This window comes from Thamnophis sirtalis, unplaced genomic scaffold, assembly GCF_051295495.1.
Source record: "Thamnophis sirtalis isolate CommonGarterSnake01/CBP01778 unplaced genomic scaffold, rThaSir2_p1.2 scaffold_6, whole genome shotgun sequence".
NCBI classification, from domain to species: domain Eukaryota; kingdom Metazoa; phylum Chordata; class Lepidosauria; order Squamata; family Natricidae; genus Thamnophis; species Thamnophis sirtalis.
Window position 1 is genome coordinate 63,614,348 of NW_028261386.1, and position 27,323 is coordinate 63,641,670.

General features: G+C 40.3%; 1 protein-coding gene across 1 annotated transcript; it reads left to right on the plus strand.

The window, feature by feature from the left end:
* Positions 1–27,323, plus strand: SRD5A2 (steroid 5 alpha-reductase 2). Its single transcript, XM_087717994.1, has 5 exons — positions 1–383; positions 20,825–20,988; positions 23,016–23,117; positions 24,656–24,806; positions 26,984–27,323. The coding sequence occupies exons 1-5, from the start codon at positions 70–72 to the stop codon at positions 27,048–27,050; spliced, it is 798 nt and encodes a 265-aa protein (XP_087574120.1). The 5' UTR covers positions 1–69; the 3' UTR covers positions 27,051–27,323.

A 27,323-nucleotide genomic window follows, 5' to 3' on the forward strand; every position in this document is an offset into this window, starting at 1 on the left:
AATCCATGGCAGGTTTCGCCTTGACCTCTTCCGTCGCGGCTGAGCGTCCCTTCGGCAGGACACGAGGCCATGCACTGCTGCCCGAGCCTGGTGATGACCCTGAGCGCCCTGTTGGTGATTTTGGGGGTGCTGCACTTGTGGCTCTACCTGCACCAGCCCAGTTGCTACGGGAAGCACGAACCCCACCAGTCAACCCCGGGGAAAAACCACGCCGCCAGGACCCCGCGCGGCGCCCACCTGCCGTCCCGCTACGCCTGGTTCCTCCAGGAGCTGCCCGCCTTCCTGGTGCCCGCGCTCCTGCTGGCGCTGAGTAACCCTCCACGCTTCGCGCCGCTGGGCTGCAGGCTGCTGGGAGTCATGTTCTGCGGCCACTATTTCCACAGGTACCCCGCGTGGAAAGGAGGTCGGGCTGGAAAGAGGGGAGAGGAGAGCGCGCCTACCTCCCCTTGCGCCGCTTCTTTAAGCAAATGCGCCGGATCGTCTATGCTGGCTCTTCTAAGCCTGCGGCGAATTCGCCTAGTTAAGTATTGGGGAGCGCAGTGGGGATGTCGAGTCTGCTAGGCGCTTCTTACACATCCTGATCCTTTTGGGGGGGGCGGGGGGTTGAGTTTCCAAGGTTCAAACGCCCGTTGGGCGAGTAGGGAACGCGGAGAGCTTCAAGAAGCTTCCGCTTCTGCTCTGGAGTGGCGATCCAAGTTAAACTTTTCCGTTTCTTTCGGATTGACTCCCCGCGCAGATTTTTTTGGGGGGGAGGGATTGAGCGGGATGCTCGTTCTTCGCAGCTCCGCAAAAGTCGCTGAGATTTGCGAGGGATTCTTCGGTATGCCAGGTGTACAGGAAGCCGGCCTGAAACTCAGTGGGAATTACGAGGCGGTTATTGAGAAATCGCCTTTGTTCCGTTGCTCAGGTCAGATTTTGAGCTCAGTTTAGGATCGTGCCTCTTTGAACCTGCGTGCCGAGATTGAAGTCTAAGCCAAAATAAATTCGCAGGAAAAGTTTGTTTATAGGGTAACGTTTTCTAGTCGAGCTTCATTTCCGGTGATTTTAGTGCCAGGTTTAGTGGATAGGGTCCGCAGTTCCCGCAAATAGTATTCTCGAGTAGCTGAAATGCTGAAGCTTTGCAACCCTTAATTCTAATGGTTTGGTTTGGTTTTTTTTAAAGAGAGCAGTCTAAAAATATCCATGAATGTAGAGATGTTATCTTGAGAAGTCTTAGTCTTTTCTGTCTGCTGCAATTTATTGCAATAAATGTTCAGCTTCTATTTTAAAAACCAGGAATGAGGAAGAAAGAAGATATTAAAGGTACTGATGGAACAGCTTGCTTTCCCTGGCATACTAAGATCTTGATACCATAAGAAACTCTTTTTGTACTTCTAACACTTTATTGAACAATTTACACCATTCACCTTTTATGCCCAGTGCCCTTCCAGAGCTTCAGCTGCTGCCTTTCTAATCCTTTAAAATCTTTTTTTTTAAAGATCTTATGTTTTTATATTTTTATTATTACATTAAAAGTGAAAGAATAAAAATATAAAAATAAAAGTTTCTTGAAAAGAAATCCCCAACCAAATTCCTATGAAGGATAGCCAATCCCAATGTATCCTGCAAGATGTGGACTACAATTCCCACAATTCTTATCTAGCAACTGCCGCTAGGTTTTGTGGGAAGTGAAGGGGGGGGGGACAGAACTACCAAGATTTTTGTTAACAACATTTGCAGATATATCCATGAGTGTTGGTGTGCACAAAATCCTACTGCTTCTCCTGCTATTGTGAAAGTGGATTCTTGCATATAGGCAGAAGGAGGGACTAGATCAGCGGTTCTCAACCTGTGGGTCGGGACCCCTTTGGGGGTCGAACGACCCTTTCACAGGGGTTGCCTAAGACCATCGGAAAACACATATTTTCAATGGTCTTAGGAACTGAGACACCAATTTTATGGTTGGGAGTCACCACAAGATGAGGAACTGTATTAAAGGATCGTGGCATTGGGAAGGTTGAGACCCACTGGACTAGGTGATCTTGAAGAGCCATTCCAATCCTTACACTGTCTGATTCAGCGGCACCTGCTTCCAAAATATTGTCTATGAACAGCAACAGTGGTAATAGCCTTGCAGATGAATTCTAACTGCCACTTTAAGGCTATATTGTTATATCTCATGCTTGGAAGTTGCATCTCTTGAAAGGCAAATGATTGGCTTGGCGTTACACCACCGACATAGTTACTTTGAAAGGGCAAGTAAAGTAAAACCTTCAACGTGTGTGTGCCAAAGACACTGTGCAAATGTCATGTTACATAATTTCATTAGAAGGAGATTAAAGGCACTTTAAATATTTGTTATTGACACTTTAATCTTGATAAAAATATTAAAATGAATGTTTCTAATTATCCTTTAAAATTGGTTTTGGGAGATACAGCTTATATTCCAGCTAAATAAAGATATGACATTTGTGCCAACTTTTAAAGGTTAAAACAAAAGTATGGTATTGACAGATACAGGATTCAAATGTATAAAGTTATGTGAAATGTACATTTAACAAAAAGGGCCTAGTGTAAGAAGGGATAAAATCAAAGAATGCTAAAGGGTTAATTTAACGAGAATGACTCTTTACCATGCAGGTTAATTTGTGGTGTGCCAGTTCTCCCTTCACCCAATTCTCTGGGAGCTAAATGTGATTGAGAATGGAGTGAAGTCTCTTTAGAGCAACGCTTTTCAATCTTGGTAACTTTAAGATGTGTGCACTTCCCTTCGCTAACTGAGAAATTTGGGGAACTGAAATCCATACATCTTAAGCAGAGGTGGTATTCAGCAGGTTCTGACTAGTTCTGGAGAACCAGTAGCAGAAATTTTGAGTATTTTGTAGAACCAGTAAATACCACCTCTGACTGGCCCCGCCTCCATCTATTCTCTGCCTCCCGAGTCCCAGCTGATTGGGGGGAAATGGGGATTTTGCAGTAACCTTCCCCTTCCATGTCCACCAAGCCACGCCCACCAAGCCTCACCCACATGTAGTAAACATTTTTGAATCCCACCATTGATCTTAGGGTTGTCAAGGAGAAGAAACATTGCTTTTTTAGAGGTTCTTCTGGGGCTCATCCACACAGTAGCAGTGATATCGCCAGACCTCGCTGTTTCAGCAGAGTAAGGAAGATACTCAGGGAGGATTCACACCCTGGCCAGTATCTCTTTACACTCTTACCATTGGGGAGAAGACATCAAAGCATAGCCAGCTGGACAAACAGATTTAAAAACAGCTTCTACCCATGGGCTGTCAGACTCCTAAACACAATCACAAACACTTCATGTACATATGGAAGCTATGACTAGTTCCCCCCCCCCATTACTTGTATAAGGATTATTCTCTATACCAGTGACAGCTAACCTTTTTATAATTGTGTGCCGAAAGTGCATGTGTGCACATGCACCCATAATGCAATGCACATGCTATCCCCCACGCTCCCCCATGCATGTGCATGCAACTCCCTTGCACTTCCCCTACCTCCGCGCATGCGCGGGCAACCCTGCGTTCTCCCACCCCTTTGCATGCACACATGACCCTCCACATGCGCCCCACACATACGCACACACACTCAGTGCTCCCACCACCTCATGCATACTTAACCCCCCACATGTGCCATCCCATGCACACACACATGTTCTGCCCCTGCGCATGTACAGCAGTGACCCAAAAAACAGCTGGCCGGCAGGAGTCGCGCACACATGTGCAATGGAACTGAGCTGAGGTGAGAGCTCTTGTTCCCGCAGAGAGGGCTCTGTGTGCCACCTGTGACACGTGAACCATAGGTTTGCCATCACGGCTCTATACTATTCATGTTGTCTTGTATTTTCTGTTATGGATTGCACCAGTGGAGGCTAAACCAATTTCATTGTATACATGATGTACAATGACAATAAAGGCTGCTATTATTATATACTTTATTCATTAAACATGAAACTCAGTCAACTGAACATTTAAAGATGTGTCACAAATACCATTGACAAGTGCTAATGGTTGATACAGATTTATTACATCCTTCTTTCCCTCTGCCCCAGGACAGGGAACAGAATATGCCAACACATGAAATTGCCTCACAGTATGTACTGCCTCTGGACTCCAGCTGTGCTGGATTACTGTTGATACAGCAAAACCACATGAAATTGAATAGTTTATGATAGGCAGTTACCCTCCCTGTAATCTCAAACTCCAATGCCATCCACAGAAACAATCTGCCAAAGGGGGTGGGTATGCCTTTTCTGCTTGGACAAAATTTATTTTGAGGAAAGGAATATAGACTTAGCAAATATGAGTCATTTTTCTGTGTTAAGGCTTTGAACAATTGGTGAGGGTTAGCCAGATATTGCTCAATAGAATATTTTTTTTAGACAGATTTTACTACACAGTGTTATTTTAATTATTAGTTAGTTTGCATACTTTGTTCTTAGGGTAGAAACTACATTGTGTACCGGAATAACCACAACAGTAGAGTTGTTTTTCCAATGTTTTCCACTTCATTCATTTTTTTTTCAAAGCCTGCCTTTAGGCTTCCTGATTTTCAAGCCCCATTCTCCTTCCTGAAAGTATTTCTTACGTATTACCTAAACCGGGAGAAATACAGGTAGTCCTCGACTTATAACCACAATTGAGCCCAAAATTGATGTTGCTGAGTCAGACGTTTTGCCCCGTTTTATGACCTTTCTTGCCATGTTTGTTAAGTTAATCACTGCAGTTGTTACATTAGTAACATGGTTGTTAAGCAAATCTGGCCTTGACCTTGTTTATCAGAATGTTGCAAAAGACAAATACAGATCTTGGCCAATTAGTACTTCAAAATTTTTGTGCCTTTGTCAGTCTACAGTGTTTCTCAACAATAGGAGCTTGAAGATACATGTGGATATCAACTCTCATTATTTTTCCTGTGCACTGCTTGGAGAGTCCAAGCAATAGGTTCAATTAGTCTGGTTGCCCTGGGACTGATGAATCTTTTTTCCTTGACCACGCCTCCTGGTGCCTCATGTCACCAGATTTTTTCCTTAGTCTGGCTTGATAACAGACTAAAAGTTGAGCTCCAGCTTTTTTAGACCAGGCTTGGACTCTCCTTTTCTATATTTCAGCATTTTTTTCCTTTTATTCAGTTTTTTTCCTTGCCTCTTATTTTCTGTTATTCCCTTTTGTTTCCCTTTTCATTTGATTCCTCTTCTACTTCATCGATGGCTTGTGAGGTAGGAGCGGACACTTTGGACGGCAGCGGAGGCTCTTTCAAGAGCCTTATTTCTCCGAACCTTGGCTGAGCTACGTCATTTTCAACAGGACATTCTATACCAACACGTACTCTTGATGACAGACAATGAGGCCACCAAAGCCCACATAAACCACCAAGGGGGCACGAGATCCAGAAAGTTCATGGTGGAGGCAGAGAGGCAGGTGGGCAGAGCGTCACCTCAAGTCCCTCCGCTCCGATGACATCTCAGGGGTGAACAACACCCATGCAGACTGGTTGAGTTGGTTGAGCTGGACCACCATAGACAATACAGAGTGGCAATTACACTTGGTCATGTTTCGCCAGCTGTCTCACAGAGTCAGCACTCCAACGGTCGACCTATTTGCCACCCGCGAGAACATGCAACTCCAGCAGTTCTTCTCCCACTTCCACTCACTGGTAGCAGAGGGGACAGACGCTCTCCACTGCCGGTGGCCCCAGGAGCTATTATATGCCTTCCCGCCACCACCCCTGCTACCACAAGTGATCTGCAAAATCATCGCGGAGAGGGCGGAGGTACTGTTGGTCGCACCTCACTCGCCTTGGGGGTCCTGCTACGCTGATCTTGGCAGCTTGTCGGTGTCCAGCCTGTGGCAAATTCCCCAGGGCCAGGTCTCCCTAAGCCAGGGAGCCATTGTACATACGGACCCCCAGTGGCTCCAGTTGGCCATTTGGCACTTGAGGGGGACCTCCTGAGGAGGGATGGCCTGTCGGAGAAGGTGATTCGTACCATCCAGGCGTCATTCAATGACCAGGATTTATGATTCCATGTGGTCCAGCTTCACCAAGTGGTGCGATAACCTCCAAATTGATCCAGTCACAGCACCAGTTTCCCGTGTATTGGACTTTCTTCAGGGGGGCCTCGACAAGGGACTCGCTCCTAACACCCTCCATTGCCAGGTAACTGCCTTATCCACCGTTTGGTCAGGGGGCTCAGCCCAGACCCTCAGCATGATCCCAAGGGTTAGGTGTTTCCTCAAGTGTGCTTCCAATTTATGCCCTCTGATGGTCCACCGATACCCGACTTGGCAACTATCCATGGTCCTTCAGGCGCTCACTTCATCTCCCTTCAAGCCGCTGAACACTTTTTCCTTCCAACACCTAACTCTCAAAACAGTTTTCCTTGTCACAATAACATCTGAGAAGTGCATTTCCAAGCTGGCGGCCCTCGGTCTGTGAAGATCTTTGTATCATTCATCTGGATAGGGTTGTTCTACACCTGGACCCTGCATTCATCCCAAAGATCAACACTTGGTTCCATAGGCACAAGGGATCATATTACCGAACTTTTGCCCGCATCCCAAGCATCCAAGGGGACGTGTCTGGCACACACTAGATGTGAGACGGGCTCTGCGAAGTTACATAAAATGAACAGCAGAATTCCACAGATCAGAGGCCCTATTCCTGTCATTCCAACCAGGGTCCATGGGTAAGAAGGTGTCCTCTGCCTATCATCGGCAGGTGGCTGAGAGCGTGCATTGCAGCTGCTTATGAGCATCAGTCCAGGACTGTTCCTCGGAACGTCACTGCTCATTCTACGAGGAGCGCCACCACCACTGCAACCTGGGCAACCCGGGCTATCATAGATGACATCTGCAGAGTGGCTATGTGGTCCTCTCCGTCACCCTTTGTCAGACTCTCTAAACTGGACATGTTTACATCGGCTGAAGCATCTTTTGGTAGGTGGTTTCTCCAAGAGGTTGTTTCCATGACTGAATCCCTGGACAGACCTTCTTCCCACCCTAGTGACATGTAACTTGGGTATGTCCCATTGCTTGGACTCTCCAAGCAGTGCACAGGAAAATGACCATTGACTTACCTGAAGGGTCCTTTTCTGTGCACTGCGGGAGAGTCGAACCCACCCTGGGTTATTGTGCCCAGGGATTCTGTACCATCAGTTACCATCAAACTCTTCTCTATTCATCAACAAATTTACTACCTTCACTGGATCCAGAGATCGTCAAAAACCTGGCGTCACAAGGCACCAGGAGGCGTGGTCAAAGAAAAAAGATTCCTCAGTCCCAGGGCAACCAGACTAATTTAACTCATTGCTTGGACTCTCCAAGCAGGGCACAGAAAAGGACCCTTCAGGTAAGTCATGGTCATTCTCAGCCACCCTACTGGCCAGCCTAATAGTTGAAGAATTCTGGAAAGTGAAGTCCACATACTCTCCATTTACCATGATTGAAAAATACTGGTCTAATAATGCCAGTGAGAGATGCCGATATATCTTTTGTTTTGGCCTCATGCTTGAGCTGGAGAATGTTGCTAATTGCTTGATTGCCACCGCCAATGCTGCACCTCCTTCCAAAGCATTCTGAAATGCAAGTCTGCATTGACAGAAGGTGGCATGATTAATCAAGCTGGCACTGAATATTGTGTTGTGGCAATTTGCTCTACTTTGTAGATACTCCTGGCAATATATTCATGATCCCATTTACAATCCTACATTATAAATCAATGAATCAGAATAGAGCTGGAAGGGACCTTGGAGGTCTCCTAGTCTGGCTTCCTGCTCAACCAGGAGATCCTATACCATTTCAGACAAGTGACTGTCCAATCTCTTCTGAAAAACCTCCAATGATGAAGCACCCACAACTTCTGAAGGCAAGCTGTTCCACTGGTTAATTGCCCTCACTGTTAGGAAGTTTCTTCTTAATTCTCCATTAATTTCCTAATGAGTTTCCATCCATTGTTTCTTGTCCTGCTTTCTGGTCCTTTGGAAAATAAATTGACCCCCTCTTCTTTGTGGCAGCCTCTCAAATACTGGAATACTGCTATTATGTCCTCCCTAGTCCTTCTTTTCTCTAGTCTAGTCAAACACAAATCCCGCAATTATTCTTCATATGTTTTAGTCTCCAGGACTTTAATCAACTTAGTTACTCTTCCTTGCACTTTTTCCAAAGTCTCAACATTTTTTTTGTAATGTGGTGACCAAACCTGGATGCAGTATGCCAGGTGTGGTTTTACTAAGGCTTTATAAAGTGGTACTAATGCTTCACGTGATTTTGATTCTATGCCTCTGTTTATACAACCCAGGATTATATTAGCTTTTTTGGCTGCTGTTACACAATACTCACTCATGTTTAAATGATCGTCCACTAGGTCTCCAAGGTCCCTATCACAGTTACAGAATGTATTCCCGGCATTGTCAAACCCCTCCTCCTGTCCCAAGTAGAAGAGTGATCCTTGGCAATGATACTTGGCAATGCATTTGCATTTCTACCCATTCTCTCTGCATTTCTGGCTTCCCTTCCTAGAGGGATCTATTTTGACATTCACATTATAGAGAAGGGTCACGTAATACAGTATATGGGGTTCATTGCCTCTGTGAGTAGGACACCCTGCACGGTGCTTTAGAGCAGAGAGAAGAGTATTAGTGCCTGATAATTAAAATGAGATTCATGTATCAGTGGTATGGAAGTTAGTCACTAGAGTCCCATGTTACAGTATTCGTTTTCCCTTTTGTTAATTTGCATGCTGTGCATTGTCCTGGCAGTCTCATATGTACTGTTAAGCTGAATTTAGTGTCCAGAATCCCAAGCAAAGAAGTGCTTTATTTAGGACTCATAAGAAGCTAAACTAAACTAAGCTATGATATGGTTTAATGTTATTAAGAATGTACAAACCCCAGTGAGAATAATATTCTAACAACGATAGCTTTCCTATGTTTACTATTATGACTACTTTAACTAGGTTGCTATGACTTTCTCAACGTTCTTTAGAAGTCCATTGTAATATGGGGGTGAAGGTGGGTTAGGGTTCTGTTAAAATAATGTTATTTGCAAATTGCCAATTTCCATACTCTATAATAGAATGTTTAAAATTCTCATGTATTTTCTGCAGCTCCTTCTGAGATAAATCACCAAGTAATAAGGATAAATATAAATAAGATAAATATAGGAACAGATTATGAAATATATGATTACAAAACAGTCCTATATTCACCATAGCCTGCAGCATCATGGAATAGGATAGGATACTTTATTTTGGCGAGCATCAGAATTATGCAAGAATCAGAAAGGATACTGATGCATGCCTCTTGTCAGTTTGTTAGGTTGGTATAAATCTTCAAAAATTGTTTCCAAAATGAAAGAAAATAAGTGCATACTCAAGGCTAAGTGTGACCTCAAGGGACACCTAAGATAACAAACCAATGCTTTTCATGTTTACATGAAAATAAGAAAGTAATTTTTTTAAAGTAAATTCACTTTTGTTGCACTATTCTTCAACAAATAAATTTGAATTTGAAGCTGACTTAACTAACCTTGTGTCCTCAGATTGATTGGACTTTGGAACACATCAACATATCTAAAGTGCACTAAGTTCTAAGTTGGAAAATATTGTTTCATGACATTCACTCTAAATGGGAGCCATGAGTAAAACAACTTGGCTAGTGTACTTTTAATATCTGAATGGGTACAGAGTTTCCTATAGTACCTGGTTAAAAATACAAGTGATAGTATATCACTTATCTCTTTGTAAAAAAGAGAGTCCTATTATCTATTGGTGGTTTGGGTGCCTTCTTGAAATCATCAGTGATGAAACTGTACATCTCACTTGTACACAGTTTACCAGTAAAGAATGCTAACAACAGATAAGATCATAAGTTCTACATGAGTCAATTTTATTCCATATCTCACAATAGAAGGATTTTAAAATCCTTGAAAAGTTTTCTCATATATCCTGCTTTATGTTTGCAGACGAAATCTTCAAAATGTAAAATAATTAGTAATGAATTAAAGACCCAGAATGCAAAAATTCTGTTTCTTAAAAGTTGGTCTTCATTTCTCCATTCTTTTCATTTGCCCATTTGTAAACATTTTAATATACGTATATGTTAATAAATTACATGTAGTCTTTCTTATTACATATTGTGTGAGAATGTCACAATTTTAATTGTGCATGAGGATTAAAACTCAACTAATATGTAGCCATGGCATTTATGTTCCATTTTAATATTCAAGAAGTCCTTTCTGTTCTTCTCATAATTAAAACCACATAATAAATCTTAGAATTTTCTGCACTATTCCAGCAACTAGCTTTTTGAAGTATCTATTCTGGCTAAGTCATTCTGGCACATCTTTCATCCTTTGAGCTGATATATGAGACACATTAAAGCAACAGGAACAAACTGATCCATCTTCATAAAATTTCATGCGTTTATTTTCTAGAAAAATAGTAAGGGATATTTTGTGGCAAGAAAAGAAGGGCAATTTTCAATTATCTGCCAGGTTGTAAACTGATATCTCTCTCAAACTAATAGATAGAAAAAGACTAGTAGAATAAGTCTAGCTGGAAAATAGATGAGGGGGGAAAGTTTGGTAGAACTTTCCAAGAATGAAGATTCCCATGTATAGGTTATAAGCAGATAGTCCAAACAATACGTACTCATCATTTCTTCTATAGAAACAAACTGTTGCAGTAAAATGTCTTATTTAAGCTGTAATTATAGAAAAAGCTCTGACTATATTACATAATAGACATATCACAATGACATGTGTTCCTGACAACAAAATCTTATATTTAAGAAAGTTAAATAGTTAACAAAAGTATGATGTTACCATCATGTAATGTTCTTTGGGGGTGGGGGGAATCCCTTCTCATCCCATCAGTGGTATGTGTCTTCTTTAATCTTGGATCCTCTATCAGGGGCATGGGAGTTTGAGGGTTCTGTGCGGTATCTTAGCTGTTCCTAATATTGCACTCTTTTGGACAGAGAGCTCTGGTGTTGTCCCTGGGCTCTATTGGAGCCAACTTAGGAGTCACAGCCCTAAGTGCTTCTACCACCAATAGGAGCATTTTATTTTCCATATTCTTTCTAGTTTCCCCTTTGTGACCCAGTACTTCTCCAGCCTCCCCTTCTCCTTCTTCCTGATGTTGCTGTAACTTATCATTGCTACATCCACCACAACTGCTGAATTGTGGATCTCATCTACTACCATAATGTCTGCTTGATTGATCATTACTGCATGTCTGACCAGACCCGGAAGTCCTACAAGATTCGACCCTGTTATTCCCTTGTGGAATCTCCTATGTGGACTTGGGAGGTCTAGCCTATACAGTGGGCAAATGTTCCTATACACAATTCCACCTATGTGATTGTGCTATTCAGTGTATACTCTTCTTGCCTGCATCTTTCACCTTATCACTATGTGTTTCATTGTCTGTGGTCTGCATCTAGGGTCCTGTCTAGTGTAGTAGACCCCTGCTTCTGTGGATCTGGTGCTTAGTACCCATTCTTGTGATGTTCTGATCAGTGCTCTCTTTTAATCCAGCCCTTTCCAACCACTGGTAGGATTTCCCAATGTCAGCCTCCTCAGGTATCTGCATTTCCCCTGCTTGATTTTTCCATGTCTGTTGCTGCCCCGGGCATTCTCTTGGAAATCAATCTTTGAGTACTATCTTACTGATGTTACTTTTGGATATTCTGGGTTTTATCCAGGACAGTGGCTTTCACACTCACCAGACTATGCATGCACTCTTTCCAGCTGGTATACAATCTCTTGGTGTTGGACCTGGGATGGAAACCTCCTTAAAAATTGTGAGGAGTTTTCAGGTCTTTAAATAGGCTGTGTCCATCCCTCCTTTGGTTAGCTCACTATACTGGCAGGATATCTGATGACTGGCAGGGCGTATGTGCTGATGGCATGGATCTTATCTTTCTATGAACTGTCTTTTCAGGACATGTATTATCCTTTGATGATATTTGGGCATTGTTGTCTTCCCTGCCTCCTCCTTGTGGTTCCCATGAAACTGTGGGATACCAAGATATTTGTAGCTGGACTGTATGTCTGCTATGTGGCCCACTGGTCCTCTCCATCAATCTTAACTAATTTCCAATATATAAAATTACAGCAAATGTGAAGATTGAAATAATGCCATAAATACATGTGTTCTGACAGTCAGTCGTGGGAACTTTAGTAGGAAGCAATTCTAAGTTTTCAGTTACTTTTTCTGAAGAAAATTCTATTCCAAAGGAGTTGAGATTTCAAGATTTATAAATATGTTGGCCCAATTCACTCAACAAAACTCTACTTTTAGAGTTGTGAAAACAAAATAAGAACATTGAATGTGACCTATATTTGCAACCTTCCTAAACCTGATATGTTTTATTACAGCTTCTGTCTTTCCTAGTCATCATGGCAAGTTTGTAGTTAAAGCCAGGAGAAAGCCGCCAAGTTGGAAATGGCTATATTATATTAGCCAAACATATGTGACTGTTGAGTTCTAAGAGACCTCTACTGGATGAGTCCATTGCAAACTATTAAAATATTGAACCAGAATTAATAAAACATTTGCTCTAATAATAATTATGCATGGCTAAAAGGAAAATTATCAGTTTATTGTAATAAAATACATATTCCTAAGCATCAAAAATGTTCTCTCGCATTTATGGAAAAATCATTAGGATTAGAGAAAGCTAGGTGACAGTACTCCTTTTTTAATAATTGAATGATGAAAACTTTTCTCTAAAGGGCACATTTTACATCTGACACTGAAAGTTATCTCTTTTCACTTGCAGTGTTATTGAGGATATTGTTAGACAAAAAGAGGAAGAGAGATATTTGTCATGTTACAAAGTGATCTAAATCTTAAATCTTAAATACTAAAGGGATATTTTTGATAAAAGAGAGAGAGAAAGAGAGAGAGAGAGAGAGAAATGAAGAAAGAAAAAGAAAGAAAGGAAGGAAGAAAGGAAGGTATATTCTCCAAATTTAGATATTTTATATCTTTCATATACATTCAATGATCAGAATAAAACCATAAAAGAAATTGGTCATATTCCTGCTACTGACAGCTAACTAAATTATTGGTCAGTACATACTTCTATGCAGATTTGGCACAAAGAAATGTAAACAATTACTATGCTTAAAATATTCATGAAAAAAATTGAAAGATTGCATGAAAAACCGTGCCACCAGCACAGGGGTGGTTACTGCCGGTTTTACTACCAATTTGCGCTGTTCAATGAAAATTGTTCTTTGCGCATGCGCAGAACAATTTACAGTGAACTGCCTATGTGCAATCACTAAAAACTAAAATGGCGGCAGTCCAGCAGTGGCGAGGGAACTGGTTCGGGGGCATGGCAGGCCTGGGCCGCTGTCAGTTCTGCGACCCAGGCCTGAATTCCACTACTGGTTTGGCCGAACTAGGAACAAGCCACCTCTGCACCATCATTATCAGTCACCAACAGATAACAGCACAAATGTGCTAGAAACTCTAACATGATTATTAGCATAGGAAAATGATAAATTGGGAAGAGCTGATTGTGGTGAACAAGAAAAAAGTGGATGGTCAATGACAGCATCTAATGAATTTCACACGAGACAGATTAATGAGCTGAGGAAAGACAATCAGCAGAGGACTCATTGGGAATTTGTTTGTCAGAAGGCTGCAAAAGGTGATCACACCACCCCAGGACTTTGCAGCCATCATAAATATGAGTCAGTTGCCCAGTGGCTGAATTTTCATCATGTGACCATGGGGATGCTGCAATGATCATAAATGTGAAAAACGGACATAAATCCATTTTCAGCGCTGTTATACGTTTGAACAGTCACTGAACAATGGTTGCAAATTGAGGACTATCTGCAAGTTTGCTCCTGAATAATTAAGCAAAGACCAGCACTTCTGGATCAATGTGCTCTGACAGACAAGGCAAAGATAGAATTATTTGGTATAGTACCAGAAAACATGTTAGATGAAAAGCAAAAACAGCATTTCACCAGACTAACCTGATACCAGTTGTAAAGCATGGTGGTAAAATGTTATAATTTGGGTCTGCTTTGCTGCATCAGGGTCTGGGCACCTCAGCATCCTAGAATTAACCATGAATTCTTCATTGTACCAGAGGTTTATTGAGCATCTGTCAGAAGATTGAAGCTCAACTGCAATTGGACGCTGCAACATGAAAGCAGCTGTAAACATTCTAGAAAATACACCATGGAAAAGAAAGGAAAGAAGGAATGGGGGTGGGGAGGAGTCTAGAATGGTCAGGTTAAAGCCCACATCTAAACCCTGTCACGATGCTGTGAGGTGATCTGAAATGGGCTGTGCATGCAAGAAATCCTTCAAGATTGCACAGCTGACAAGCAACCCAAGCCAACTAATGCCCTTCAAAACATCCTAAGCAAACCAACTAAGCAAACCGGTTCATTCCAGCACGGGTTTCACCCCTTTTCGGGTCGTTTACGGTCAGGATTTTGTTCCTATTCCCGAATTGCCTAGTGACCAACCGCAAGTCCCTTCAATTGCGGACTGGAGTGAGCGTCTCAGTCGAATTTGGCCATTGACCTTCTCCACTTTGGACGCTGCACATAAAGCCCATAAGAAGCAAGCAGATAAAAAGCGCTCTCAGCCCTATGAATACCGGCCTGGGGATTTGGTATATTTGTCCACGAAATTCCTGCACACTACGCAGAAGTCAAAGAAATTGGGACCCAAATATGTTGGCCCTTTCCCTATTGTAAAGGTCATCAATCCTGTTTCTGTTCGTTTACAATTGCCAAAACACCTCAACCGAATCCACCCGGTGTTCCACATTAACCTCATCAAACCTGTTCGGGTTTCCCTCTTGCGTCCCCCTGATGAACCTCTGCCTGCTCCATTACTAGTTGATGGGGAACGTCATTTTGAAGTTCGTGCCATTCTTGATTCCCGCAAGCACCGTAATCGCATCCAATACCTGGTGGCTTGGAAGCATTTTCCTCCCTCCCACACAGAATGGGTTGATAAATCCCATGTTTGTGCTCCCCGCCTACTTCAGAAATTTTATGCTGCTTATCCCGACAAGCCATGACTTTCTTTCCCCCCCCTTCTTCTTTTTGTGTTTTGTTGTTTGTCTGTTTCGTTTTGTTTTTTTTCCAGGCCTAACAGCCTTTTTCCGGGGGGCGGCCGGATGTCAGCTTCTGCCTTGCTGTTGCTTCAGCTGCCATGAAACGGGGAGGGAGGGCTAGTATTTGGGAGGGGTTAATTGATGAGCTGGAGGAATCTTCTAGGATGTTCGAGATGCTCGGATGGCGCATGCGTGGGAGCTTCCCGCGTAGATTAACGGCCTCGACATTCCATCTTCGTGATGCCTGTTTGAAGTTATTCACACCTGACACTTGAAGGACTTATGATTGGCCTGGAGCTATGATCCTAAGGGGTGGGGAATGGACTATTCTATATATCAATCGCTTTCGCGCCTAATTAAGTAGACTTTGCTTCGCAACTGCTTGCTTACCATTTATAATTAGTAAAAGTACTTTGGATTTCCAATCCATGGAGTCTCTTAGTCTTTCTTTCCTAATTATGTAATGGAGTGATGCTGACACCTAGTTAGGGTTATAAAAGGTCTGCAAGAAAAGAGGCAAGCTCAGAGGGCCACAGCTGAAAACATTCTGCATGGAAGAGTAGGAAAAAATTCCTCCCAATCCCCAGACAGTTATAAGAATGCCTGCTTCAATTTGTTTTTGCCAAAGAAGAGGACCAAATATTACAGCCAACAGCATGCTTATTTTTGCAATAAAAAGAAACAGCTTGTTCACTTTTTATTGAATAAATGATAGCAAATGTTCACAGGATTTTCTTTGTTCAGTCATCTTTATTTTTATTTACTGTGTGAATGAAGCTAATTTATTGATATGTCTACAGTGTATATTAAAAAAGAAAAATAACTTTCATGAGGTCTACTTCCTTTTTTTTTTTTACATGGCAGTAGTTAGGCGGAAACAACACTAGAGGAGCTATTTGATCTCAGGTTTCAGAGAAAAAAAGTTCCAAAAATGTACAGGCAACAATGACAGGATCAGTGCAAATGTGATTAATAATTAAATAAATGAGGTGTTACAATAATTTTCAAAGTATGTTGTTTTTTTAATTAGTTGGTGAAAAGGGTCAGGTTAATGCTGGTGTTCATAAATATTCATCTGAAACTATGTTCCTTGGCTGTTAACTTTAAAAACACAGTGTGCTTTCCTTGTCCCTGAAAGGCCTGCATAATTGTCTAAAATGGGGCTTTTTGTCCTGTTTGATAAGTTAATGAAAACAGCAAGCACTTGTTTTATTTGCTGCTTAATATGCATGATAAGATACAAATGGCCTTTGCTGTGTTTACGCTGGAGTTATCTAATCAGCTCCTTTAGAACAGGTTGATATTATAGTTTGTGAATAACCTGGAATGAGTCATGCATGGATCAATATAAATCTGTTCTGTTTTACTGTTCAATTCTGGCCCATCATGTTCTTATTCCCAATGTTTTAAGTGGACTTTTTTTTTAAAAAAGACAAATTTTAACTTTATTGTAACTTAATTCTAATTCTAAAACATGGAGTTTTTATATAAATCTTTTTATTGTGCACATACAGGCGAAACTCAAAAAATTAGACTATCGTGCAAAAGTTCATTTATTTCAGTAAAGCAACTTAAAAGATGAAACTAATATATGAGATAGACTCATTACATGCAAAGCAAGATAGTTCAAGCCGTGATTTGTCATAATTGTGATGATTATGGCTTACAGCTCATGAAAACCCCAAATCCACAATCTCAGAAAATTAGAATATTGTGAAAAGATGCAATATTCTAGGCTCAAAGTGTCCCACTCTAATCAACTAATTAAGACAAAGCACCTGCAAAGGGTTCCTGAGCCTTTAAATGGTCTCTCAGTCTGGTTCAGTAGGAATCACAATCATGGGAAAGACTGCTGACCTAACAGTTGTGCAGAAAACCATCATTGACACCCTCCATAAGGAGGGAAAGCCTCAAAAGGTAATTGCAAAAGAAGTCGGATGTTCCCAAAGTGCTGTATCAAAGCACATTAATAGAAAGTTATGTGGAAGGGAAAAGTGTGGAAGAAAAAGCTGCACAACCAGCAGGGATGCCCGCAGCCTGAAGAGGACTGTCAGGAAAAGGCCATTCAAAAGTGTTGGGGACTTTCACAAGGAGTGGACAGAAGAAGTCAGTGCATCAAGAGCCACCACACACAGACGAATCCTGTACATGGGCTTCAAATGTCGTATTCCTCTTGTCAAACCGCTCCTGAACAACAAATGTCAGAAGCATCTTACCTGGGCTAGAGAAAAACAGACCTGGTCTGTTGCTCAGTGGTCCAAAGTCCTCTTTTCTAATAAGAGCAACTTTTGCATCTCATTTGGAAACCAAAGACCAGAGTATGGAGGAAGAATGGAGAGGCACACACTGCAAGATGCTTGAAGTCCAGTGTGAAATTTCCACAGTCTATGTTGATTTGGGGAGCCATGTCATCTGCTGGTGTTGGTCCACTGTGCTTCATTAAGTCCAGGGTCAACGCAGGCATCTACCATGAGATTTTGGAGCACTCATGCTTCCTTCTGCAGACAAGATTTATGGGGATGCTGACTTCATTTTCCAGCAGGACTTGGCACCTGCCCACACTGCCAAAAGCACCAAAACTTGGTTCAATGACCATGGGATTACTGTGCTTGATTGGCCAGCAAACTCGCCTAACCTGAACCTCATAGAGAATCTATGAGGCATTGCCAAGAGAAAGATGAGAGACATGAGACCGAACGATGCAGAAGAGCTGAAGGCCGCTATTGAAGCATCCTGGTCTTCCTTAACACCTCAGCAGTGCCACAGGCTGATAGCTTCCATGCCACGCCGCATTGAAGCAGTAATTGTTGCAAAAGGGGCCCAAACCAAGTACTGAGTACATATGCATGCTTATACTTTTCAGAGGTCCGATATTGTGTACAATGCTTGTTTTATTGATTGCATGTAATATTCTAAGTTTCTGAGATTGTGGATTTGGGGTTTTCATGAACTTTTGCACGATATTCTAATTTTTCGAGTTTCACCTGCAGTTTTTAAATTTCTCAAAGATTTTTTAATCATACATTTTCTAATGTCATTTTTCTAATTATTCCAGAAATACATTTATTTTGTCAAATTAGCTTTGTGCAATATTTTAACTGAAGCACGATGGAGACTATCACAACTCAATTCAATCTTCCTGTGCTGCAATAGAACGTATTTTGTTGAGCTTTCACAGAAACTTCTAGTAGTTTTTTGTTCTGCTTCTCTTTGTTTATACAGCTTTACCTAATCATCTGAATGCAGTCTGTGATCAGATAAAACAAACTTAGTATTTCTTGATGGCCTTGGGGTCCAGATTGGCACATGTTTAATTATTATAAACTCCCTAAATTATGTCTATTAGATAAAAGGGCAACCATAAACCCTCTGGATTACTAAATTGACAAATTCCATAAAGAGCTGTGGCCTCCCTGCCTCTTGTATAACAGGAGAACAAATAAAAAAAAAAGGTGCCCAAAGAATCACGGACATAGAAGCCCCAAAATGGCATAGTCAAACTTAGTAAGACTGGTAGCCTGAAATGGCTGAGCAAATATAAAGGCACTTTCCAAATGGACAACTATTTAAAGTCACAATTGCCAAAATATCTCAAGGAGATATTTACCTGAGCAAGATTAGAATAGCTTAATACAATGGTTAGATATAGGAGATTCCATTCTATCCCATATAATGACTGTATGTGTATTTGCAGAGCTGAAGAGGTAGAAGACCTGAATCATATATTATTTGATTGCTGTCTGTATAAGGGGGTGAGAGATAAGTACCTTGATTCATACATTAAACAGTGAGGCCCATATTAAAACACATACTTCATGTGTGGCCAGAATTTGAAAACGACATTTAATACAGCACAGTATGACTAAAATGGTCCGATTGAGATTGGCATATGTGTGCCTGATTGGGGTAGATTGTAGGGGTGATACAGAAATATAATTTTATGTTAATTTATTCTATTTTATACATTTACATATTAAATTATTGTATTTTATCCCATAATTATTGTATTTTACCCTACTCTTACTTTAAATTGTTTTTATTGGATTTTATTGGTAATACGTATTTGAATCTTCTGTTTTGATATGACCTATAGGCTAATCCAGTGTTTTTCAACCTTTTTTGTGCAAAGGCACACTTTTTTCATGAAAAAAATCACGAGGCACACCACCATTAGAAAATGTTAAAAAAATTTAACTCTGTGCCTATATTGACTATATATAAAGTAATTCTCCCACGGCACACCTTACACTATGTCACGGCACACTAGTGTGCCGCGGCACAGTGGTTGAAAAACACTGAGCTAATCAATAAAGCTAAGCTAAGCTAATTATTATACTTATTTATAATATGCCACCTTTCAGGATAACAATCCCCCAAAGTATTTTACAAGCCGTTGTAAAGAAAAATGCTATATATATTACTTAATAACAACCTTCACACAATGCAGTTGCTGTCCAATGTAGAGAGAATGAAATTCAGGATTTTATTTTTTGTCAAGTTGAGTAAAACCATGGGCCAATACTTTTCTGAAGTATTTATTGTTATTATTATTTGTCAAATTTATTTGCCGCTTGTCTCACCTTGCAGCTATTCTGAGAGGCTTCCAATAATAAGGCTCACAATTTTCATGGAAGAAAATTAAAAAGGCATAAAACAACCCAAAGTAGAATAGAACAATAAAGTAAACAATGACAAACAAACACAACAAGAATACATACATCGGTAGGGTTATTAAAAAGAAGGATGAATTCTTGTCCTGCCTTCAGGTGCTTTGGAGAATAGCTTGACTCTTTCTTCTTTGGGGGAATGCCTGAGATGTTTTGGATATTGCTATCATGTCACCTCTAGTTCACTTCTGTTCATTAAATTAGACATACCCAATTCCAGCAAGCTTTCTTTATATGTTTTTGCCTCAGGTCTCCTAATCATCTTTGTGGCTTTTCTCTGTTTCTAGAATCGCAACATCTTTTTGACATTGTGGAGACCAAAACTGAGCACAGGGAATCATGATCCAGGGAAAGGCACAACTGGTGCACAAACCAGAGTTAAGCAAAAGCTCTCCTAGTCATGCCTGCCTCTTCAAGCAGGACACTTGAGTCCAGAAGAACCCCTAGGTCGCAAACTGGGTCTGAACAGGATAGTGCAAACCCATCCAGAACTAAGGATGACAAACATTCAGATCCTAAGGCTCCATGCACCCAAAGCCACTCAGTTTTGCTTGGGTTCAGTCTAAGTCTGTTGTCCTTAATCTAGATCCCTAGAGCATTCATACATCATGAGAAGACAGACAGTATCACTCAGATTGACATGCGCAGAGATGGTTTTATGTAGATGTTAAACCAAGCCCTGACTTAATCCATTCACAACAATCCTTTTGGATCACAGTGCTCAAAATAAAACATCTAACTCAGGCAGCAGATGTCTCTGAAAAGGAGAAAACTATTTTGCATACATGATGCCCTGTGCTTAAAAAGTGTGTCAAACATCTTATTTGTGTGATTACTTTTATTAGGTATTTTTGTGATGGGGTTGGGTTGCTATATACTTCATCTGATAGCAGACTCACTCTCCAAGTGACAGTGTAAGTATTTTAAGGTGCTACTGAAAATAGAATACTTGGCAACATGTAAGATTATTTAAGTTCTTGAATCTGTTATAAATCTGAGGTTTAACATTAATTTTATGTGATTTTCTGTTTCTTTTCCTTTCTTTCCTGATGTCCCTCAGGACATTCATTTATCCATTCTTCCAAAGAGGCAAACCTTTCCCAATGAAGATAATGTTTTGTGGTACACTGTTCTGCATCTATAATGGCTTCCTTCAAGGTTACTACATGATTTATTGTGCTGAATATCCTGATGATTGGTGTAAAGACATACGATTTTTGTCAGGTATTATCTGTGTTGTGTGATGTGTCATATGCCTGCTATTCAGTTCATCCAAACTTTGCCAACATTGGGAGGGATGGAGGGCATAGTACCTGTGAAAATCTTAAGGCAGAAAAACAAAACAAGAGAATTAAAAAAAAGTAACACTTGTTTTCCTGCCACAATCTTATACTAATTGAACAAAGGTACAAAATGGATTCTGTACTTATGATAATAATTGCCAGAGAGGATTCTGATCACATTTCAGGCTAATATAGAAAGGGCTTTATCCCTCAAATGGAAGAAAGAAATGATGTTTAATAGGAATTAGTACTTTTAAAATCTATGCTTGTGGATCCAATTGCAGTTGGATATAGAACTAACATTTTTCTGCATTTGATACTACAGTTCACTACTCAGAATAATTTTCCGAAATATGTACTGTATTAGGGAGATGTATTTGCAGGTATTGGGGGGTAAAAAAGCTTTTTAATGCACATTTTTATGTGGAAAGTTATGCAAAGTTATGCAGCAAGCAGACAAAATGAACTTAAGGTTTGAAAAATGAGAAATAAGGAAATGTGAAACTGAGAAAAATAAAACAGTTTGCCCACTCATACTCTTGTTTTTGGAAGTATGTTTCTATCAGACATCTGCCAAACTCACTCTTTTATATTCAATTTTGTATTGCATTTATTTAACTTTTATAAATATTTGGTACATTTGTAATGAAACATTTACAGAGTATTATACATACTATCTATTTATATATAATTTTGCTTTAACTTGTGAGGTGCTTTAGAAAAACTCAGAAACACCCTATCAAATGTTGATAACAATCACCCTGATGATCCTGCAAAGCAGAGCTGAGGAACCATGGCCCCTTTATGACTTGTGAACTTCAACTCCCAGAATTCTCCCAGAAAAGTAAAGTCCTACACTTAGATAAGAAAAATCAAAAGTACACATATAAACAGGGTGAAACCAGGCATAATAGCAGTGACTGAGATGGATTTTGGAGTCTTAATAGACAACCAATTAAATATGAGCTAGCAGTGTGCGTCAGCAGCCAAAAAAGCCAATTCTATCCTAAGTTGCATTAACAGAGGGATACAATCAAGATCAAATGAGGTACGAATACCACTCTATAAAGCCCTAGTAAGACCACACCTAGAGTACTGCATCCAGTTTTGGTCACCACACTATAAAAAAGATGTTGAGACTCTAGAAAAAGTGCAGAGAACAGCAACCAGGATGATTAGGGAACTGGAGACTAAAACCTATGAAGAATGGTTACAGGAACTGAGCCTGGCTAGTCTAATGAAGAGAAGGACCAGGGGAGACGATAGCAGTCTTCCAATATTTGAAGAGATATCACAGACAGGAGCGGGGGTATCAAGCTATTTTCCAAAGCACCTGAGGCCAGACAAGGAATAATGGATGGAAACTGATGAAGGAGAGATTCAACCTAGAAATAAGGAGGAACTTTCTGACAATGAGAACTATCAACCAATGGAACAGCTTGTTTTCGGAAGTTGTGGGAGCTTCATCACTTGAGAATTTCAAGAAGAGATTGGGCTGCAATTTGTCAGAAATGATGTAGGGTCTCCTGCTTCAAGGGGGTGGGATTAAATGACCTATAAGGCTCCTTCCAACTCTGTTGGAACATTATCTGTTAATTCCTGAGCCAGCCATGCTGGGAGTTGAAGTCCACAAGTCATAAAAGGGCCATCGTTCCCCACCACTACTCTATAGGAATCTCCTTGGTTCCTCCCAACTAGGAGAGATCAAGTCAGTCAGCCAACAGAGGACTGAGAAATAAGCATACAGTATTTTTACCACTTTTATTGCCATAAGGCAAGCCTGAAGAAAGACACTTACGTGGTCCTGGTTAGAATTGCTCTTGAGGTATCTCTTCTGAATATTTTTCACAAAAAATAGGGAGTATATTTTCTCAATGGCAAAGAATAAAGCCAGTGCAATATTTGTTTGAATAAAGTCTGAAATTCAAATATTTGTATTATCCAACTCATAAATATTTTTTTCTTTAGGTCTTTTGCTGTTTTTGTCTGGCATGGGAATTAATATCTACAGTGATTTTCTTCTACGTCAGCTAAGAAAGCCTGGAGAGTTCACTTACAAAATTCCACAAGGTATATAATTTTCCTTCCAAACTTGCTGAAAAATAGGATAACTCTGAAAACTTTGCTTGTATCACAAGAGCCTGTCCTTAGGGCACGATAAAGAAGACACTAGCTGGAAATGTGAAATCATTTAATTGGCCTTTTGTTCATTAACACAGTTAATGAGATTCTCTGAGAAAGTCTTGATCAGATGCCAGAATGAAGAACTGGAAGAGATCGCACTTATTTGGCACCTCAGCCCTGTTTCCCACTGATCACCATTTATTTAGCCTCTTTGGTGTGCCTAAAATGAAATGGAAATACACTATATTGCCAAAAGAATTCACTCACCCATCCAAATAATCAGAATCAGATGTTCCAATCACTTCCATGGCCACAGGTGTATAAAATCAAGTACCTAGGTATGCAGACTGTTTTTACAAACATTTGTGAAAGAATGGGTCGCTCTCAGGAGCTCAGTGAATTTCAGCGTGGAACCGTGATAGGATGCCACCTGTGCAACAAATCCAGTTGTGAAATTTCCTCATTCCTAAATATTCCACAGTCAACTGTCAGCTGTATTATAAGAATGTGGAAGTGTTTGGGAATGACAGCAACTCAGCCATGAAGTGATAGGCCACGTAAACTCGTCCAACATCAGTGTGTGACCTCACAAATGCACTTCTGAAAGAATGGTCAAAAATTTCCGTAAACACACTCCTAAACCTTGTGGACAGCCTTCCCAGAAGAGTTGAAGCTGTTATAGCTGCAAAGGGTGGACTGACTTCATATTGAACCCTATGGATTAGGAATGGGATGTCACTTACAGTAAGTTCATATGTGAGTAAAGGCAGGTGAGCGAATACTTTTGGCAGTATAGTGTAACTGTCTTACATCGTGGATGTCAAACCTGCAGCATCACATTGCCTTCACATGATGTTTCACAATGTTTTTTTCCATTTGCAGAGCTGGGGTGGGCATGGCCTGTGAATGATACATCCGGCCCACTGCCCATCAGTTTGACACCCTTGTATTAAACTATGTGTGTTGTCCGACCTTTCACATGAGCACTCAGTTTTGGTATAATCAGGAATGAGATTGTCGGTTCGAATCAGTTCAGGTGAACCAGATGCTAATTTTACATCTGGTTCACCGAACTGGCAAGGACTACACGAGTCTCCACACGGCCCTTTTTGGATGCCAGGTAAGTGCAGGGCCCACACAGAGATTCTGGAGTGTGTGTGAAAAATGGGCTCCTGGAAGTCTGGAAATGTGCCCATTCTGGCCTTTGGAGGGTCTCCAGAGCCAAGGGGAGGCCGTTTTTGCCCTCCCAGAGACTCAAGGAAAGCCTCCAGAGCCTGGGGAGGGCAAAAATGCCCCCCCCCCCGTGGTGCAGGAGGCTGAGTAGGCCATGGTCATGCCCACCCAGCAACCAGGCTTGCTAAAATTTTTGAATCCCACCCCTGGATATAATTCTTCAAGGGAGCCATAAACAAATAATAACAATGTTGATGCTAATAATTAGCTGTTGTTTCTCAAGAGTATTTAAACTGATCTCTTCTGTGCAGGAGGATTGTTTGCATATGTTTCAGGAGCAAATTTTCTTGGAGAAATCCTGGAATGGTTCGGGTATGCTATAGCATCCTGGTCTCTACCTGCTTTAGCCTTTGCATTTTTTACACTCTCCTGCATTGGACCACGTGCTTATCATCACCATAGGTATTTATACTGTATAAATTATACAATATGATATCTGACAACATTCTAGTTAATAATATGGCTCAGAAGCAGGGAATAATATATATGAGCCTTTCTATATCAAGCTGGATTTATAAATAAATAAGTAAACTAAAGGGCCAATTGATCAGAACTGTGAAAGCTTCAGAATAAGTGCTTCGGAATATTCATGATTGTGATGCCTCTCTGCTCTTTATTAAAGCAACCCATATTTGTCTTTCAGGCTTCTGCTCGTCTGAAAAAGGGTACCAACTAAAGCAATTCTTAAAGCAGTTGCATCCCTTCTTTTCATTTTGCACCCATTGATTTTATATGCTGTGCTTGTGCTCTTTCTCCTTTTCCAGACATATATTGTGACTGTGTGTACATTTGTTCTGGGAAACAGATTGTGCACATTCTCAGCCACATTTCCATTCTATTCTATTGTAAACTGCTTTGATGCCACTTTTCACTAAAATTCCATTTTCACAAAACTAATGCTGCGTTATTAGCAAGCAATATGCAGTTATGCTTCAACCTATTTTGCTCAAATATTTGTCTCCCAGAACTGTCAAAATAGATAAAACAGTAAAGGATGAGTAAGAAGATGCCCATTTATTTGAAATATTAATACTTTGCCTTTGATCCAAATTGACTCCAGTGTGCTAAAATAATCTCCTGTGGGCCCTTAAACTGACATGTGCAGCTGTGGATTGCAGTTCTGTTTGGATGAGCATTGTGAGCCTGGGGAAATTTGTTTGTGCTCCTCTCTTTTAGGAAATCTAAGTGTGAGCTGCCTGTAGCACAAGGCACATGAGAACATATGTGTCTCTATATTTTATTCTAGAAGTCAGACAGGTCTATGGAAATGTGTGTGTTTTTGGATAGGAATTTTGTAGCTACCTTACTTATTGTCAAACCACAAAAGATGGATTTATCTAGTTTTGGCCTTTTACAAGTGGATTAGAAACCGCTGAAGCATAGATTTTCCCCATCTACCCTTATTTTCTTTGTTTCCACACAGATCTGCTTCACGTGTAATTTATAGGACCTAGCACACAGCATGTCTATTGTCTTTTTTACTTTTGCCCTGAAACTTCAAATGCTGAATCGGGTAGTCATATAAATATACACAATGCTTTCTGTAGGAGCCACACTGAATAGACAACTTAGAAAATTAGAATAAGAACTTTCTTTTCACATTATCCTTAAAGCTGAGGGTTTTATAAACTTTCAATAAGGAACATAACTTTTTGTTGTATTTTGTATAACTTTTTATTCTGTTACTTAAGTTTCATTTAGCCAAGCATAAAAACCATGTAGAAAATACCTCGAAATACAGGTACTCCTTAATTTACAACCATTCATTTATAATGACCATTCAAAGTTATAACAGAGACGAAAAAGGTTTCTTATGACCAGTTTCCACAATTATAACACGCAAAAAAGCCAGATTTGCTTGTGAATCGCCTAACAACCATGGTAACAATGGTGGCAAAATGGGCCATGACTCAGTTAACCACTGCCTTGCTTAGCAATAGAAATTTTGAGCTTCATTGTGTTCGTACGATGAGGATTACCTGTGGAAACTCTTCCACTGTTTTATTCTTGGACTTCTCATGATGGATAAATAATGCTGAGTATAGATCTCTGACAAATGACGATCAACATTTACCAGCTAGTCGCTATTCAAAAATAACAGGCATTCTCTACAAATAATATCAGTTGAAGTCTGTCTCTGCTGGAAGACACCAAATGTTTAAATCTTGTCTTCCAGAAGTATTGAGTCTTTCTCAAGCGACTTACAAGTGAAAGGAAACTTAATATATAAACATCACATGTAGTTTTTGTAGTATTTGATAAATTTTTCATTACAAATTACCAAATATTTACAACAATTAAAATAAGTGCAGTAAAATATTGAATATAAAAGAGTGAGTTTTAATGTTATTAGAATTATTTCCATCATGGCAGATGGTCCTTTGATAGAGAGAAGGATATAAAAGTAATTTTTTATTTATCATTTAAATGTTAACATTCTTTGAAACTTTGGATCCATTTGTGAGCCATTTTTGAAGAGCCACATACCAGAAGAGATTTGAGAAATGAGATTGTACCTTCTTAAAGCAGGATTATAATTTAGGGTACATATCTTCATGTTTGTGTTTGTTTTCTTACAGGTATTATCTGAAGACATTCACAGCCTATCCAAAATCAAGAAAAGCCTTGATTCCTTTTATATTTTGAAGAACAGTTATCCGAATGGATGGGTGTTATCTGTTCTTTATTGTTTACATATTTTTTTTATTGTTGTTAAGTATAACGTATTAAAGACCCTTGAATAATTTCATTTTGTGTATAGAATCCCTCTGGCTCTTAAAAGCATGAAGAATAGTCAGCAAATAATGATCTCCTACTTGCATTTCACAGGTTGGCAACTAGTGCTGCTTGTCTGAGAAATTGGACGGTTGTCACTATCTACTTTTCACAGAAAGTGAAAATTAAGAAAAAATCAGTTAA

Bases quoted from the DNA above. Each gene is read 5' to 3' on its own strand.
- SRD5A2 (XM_087717994.1), top strand. From the start codon at position 70: ATGCACTGCTGCCCGAGCCTGGTGATGACCCTGAGCGCCCTGTTGGTG. The intron at 384-20,824 runs GTACCCCGCGTG...GATGTCCCTCAG, and splicing joins TGCGGCCACTATTTCCACAG to GACATTCATTTATCCATTCT. The intron at 20,989-23,015 runs GTATTATCTGTG...TTTTTTCTTTAG, and splicing joins AGACATACGATTTTTGTCAG to GTCTTTTGCTGTTTTTGTCT.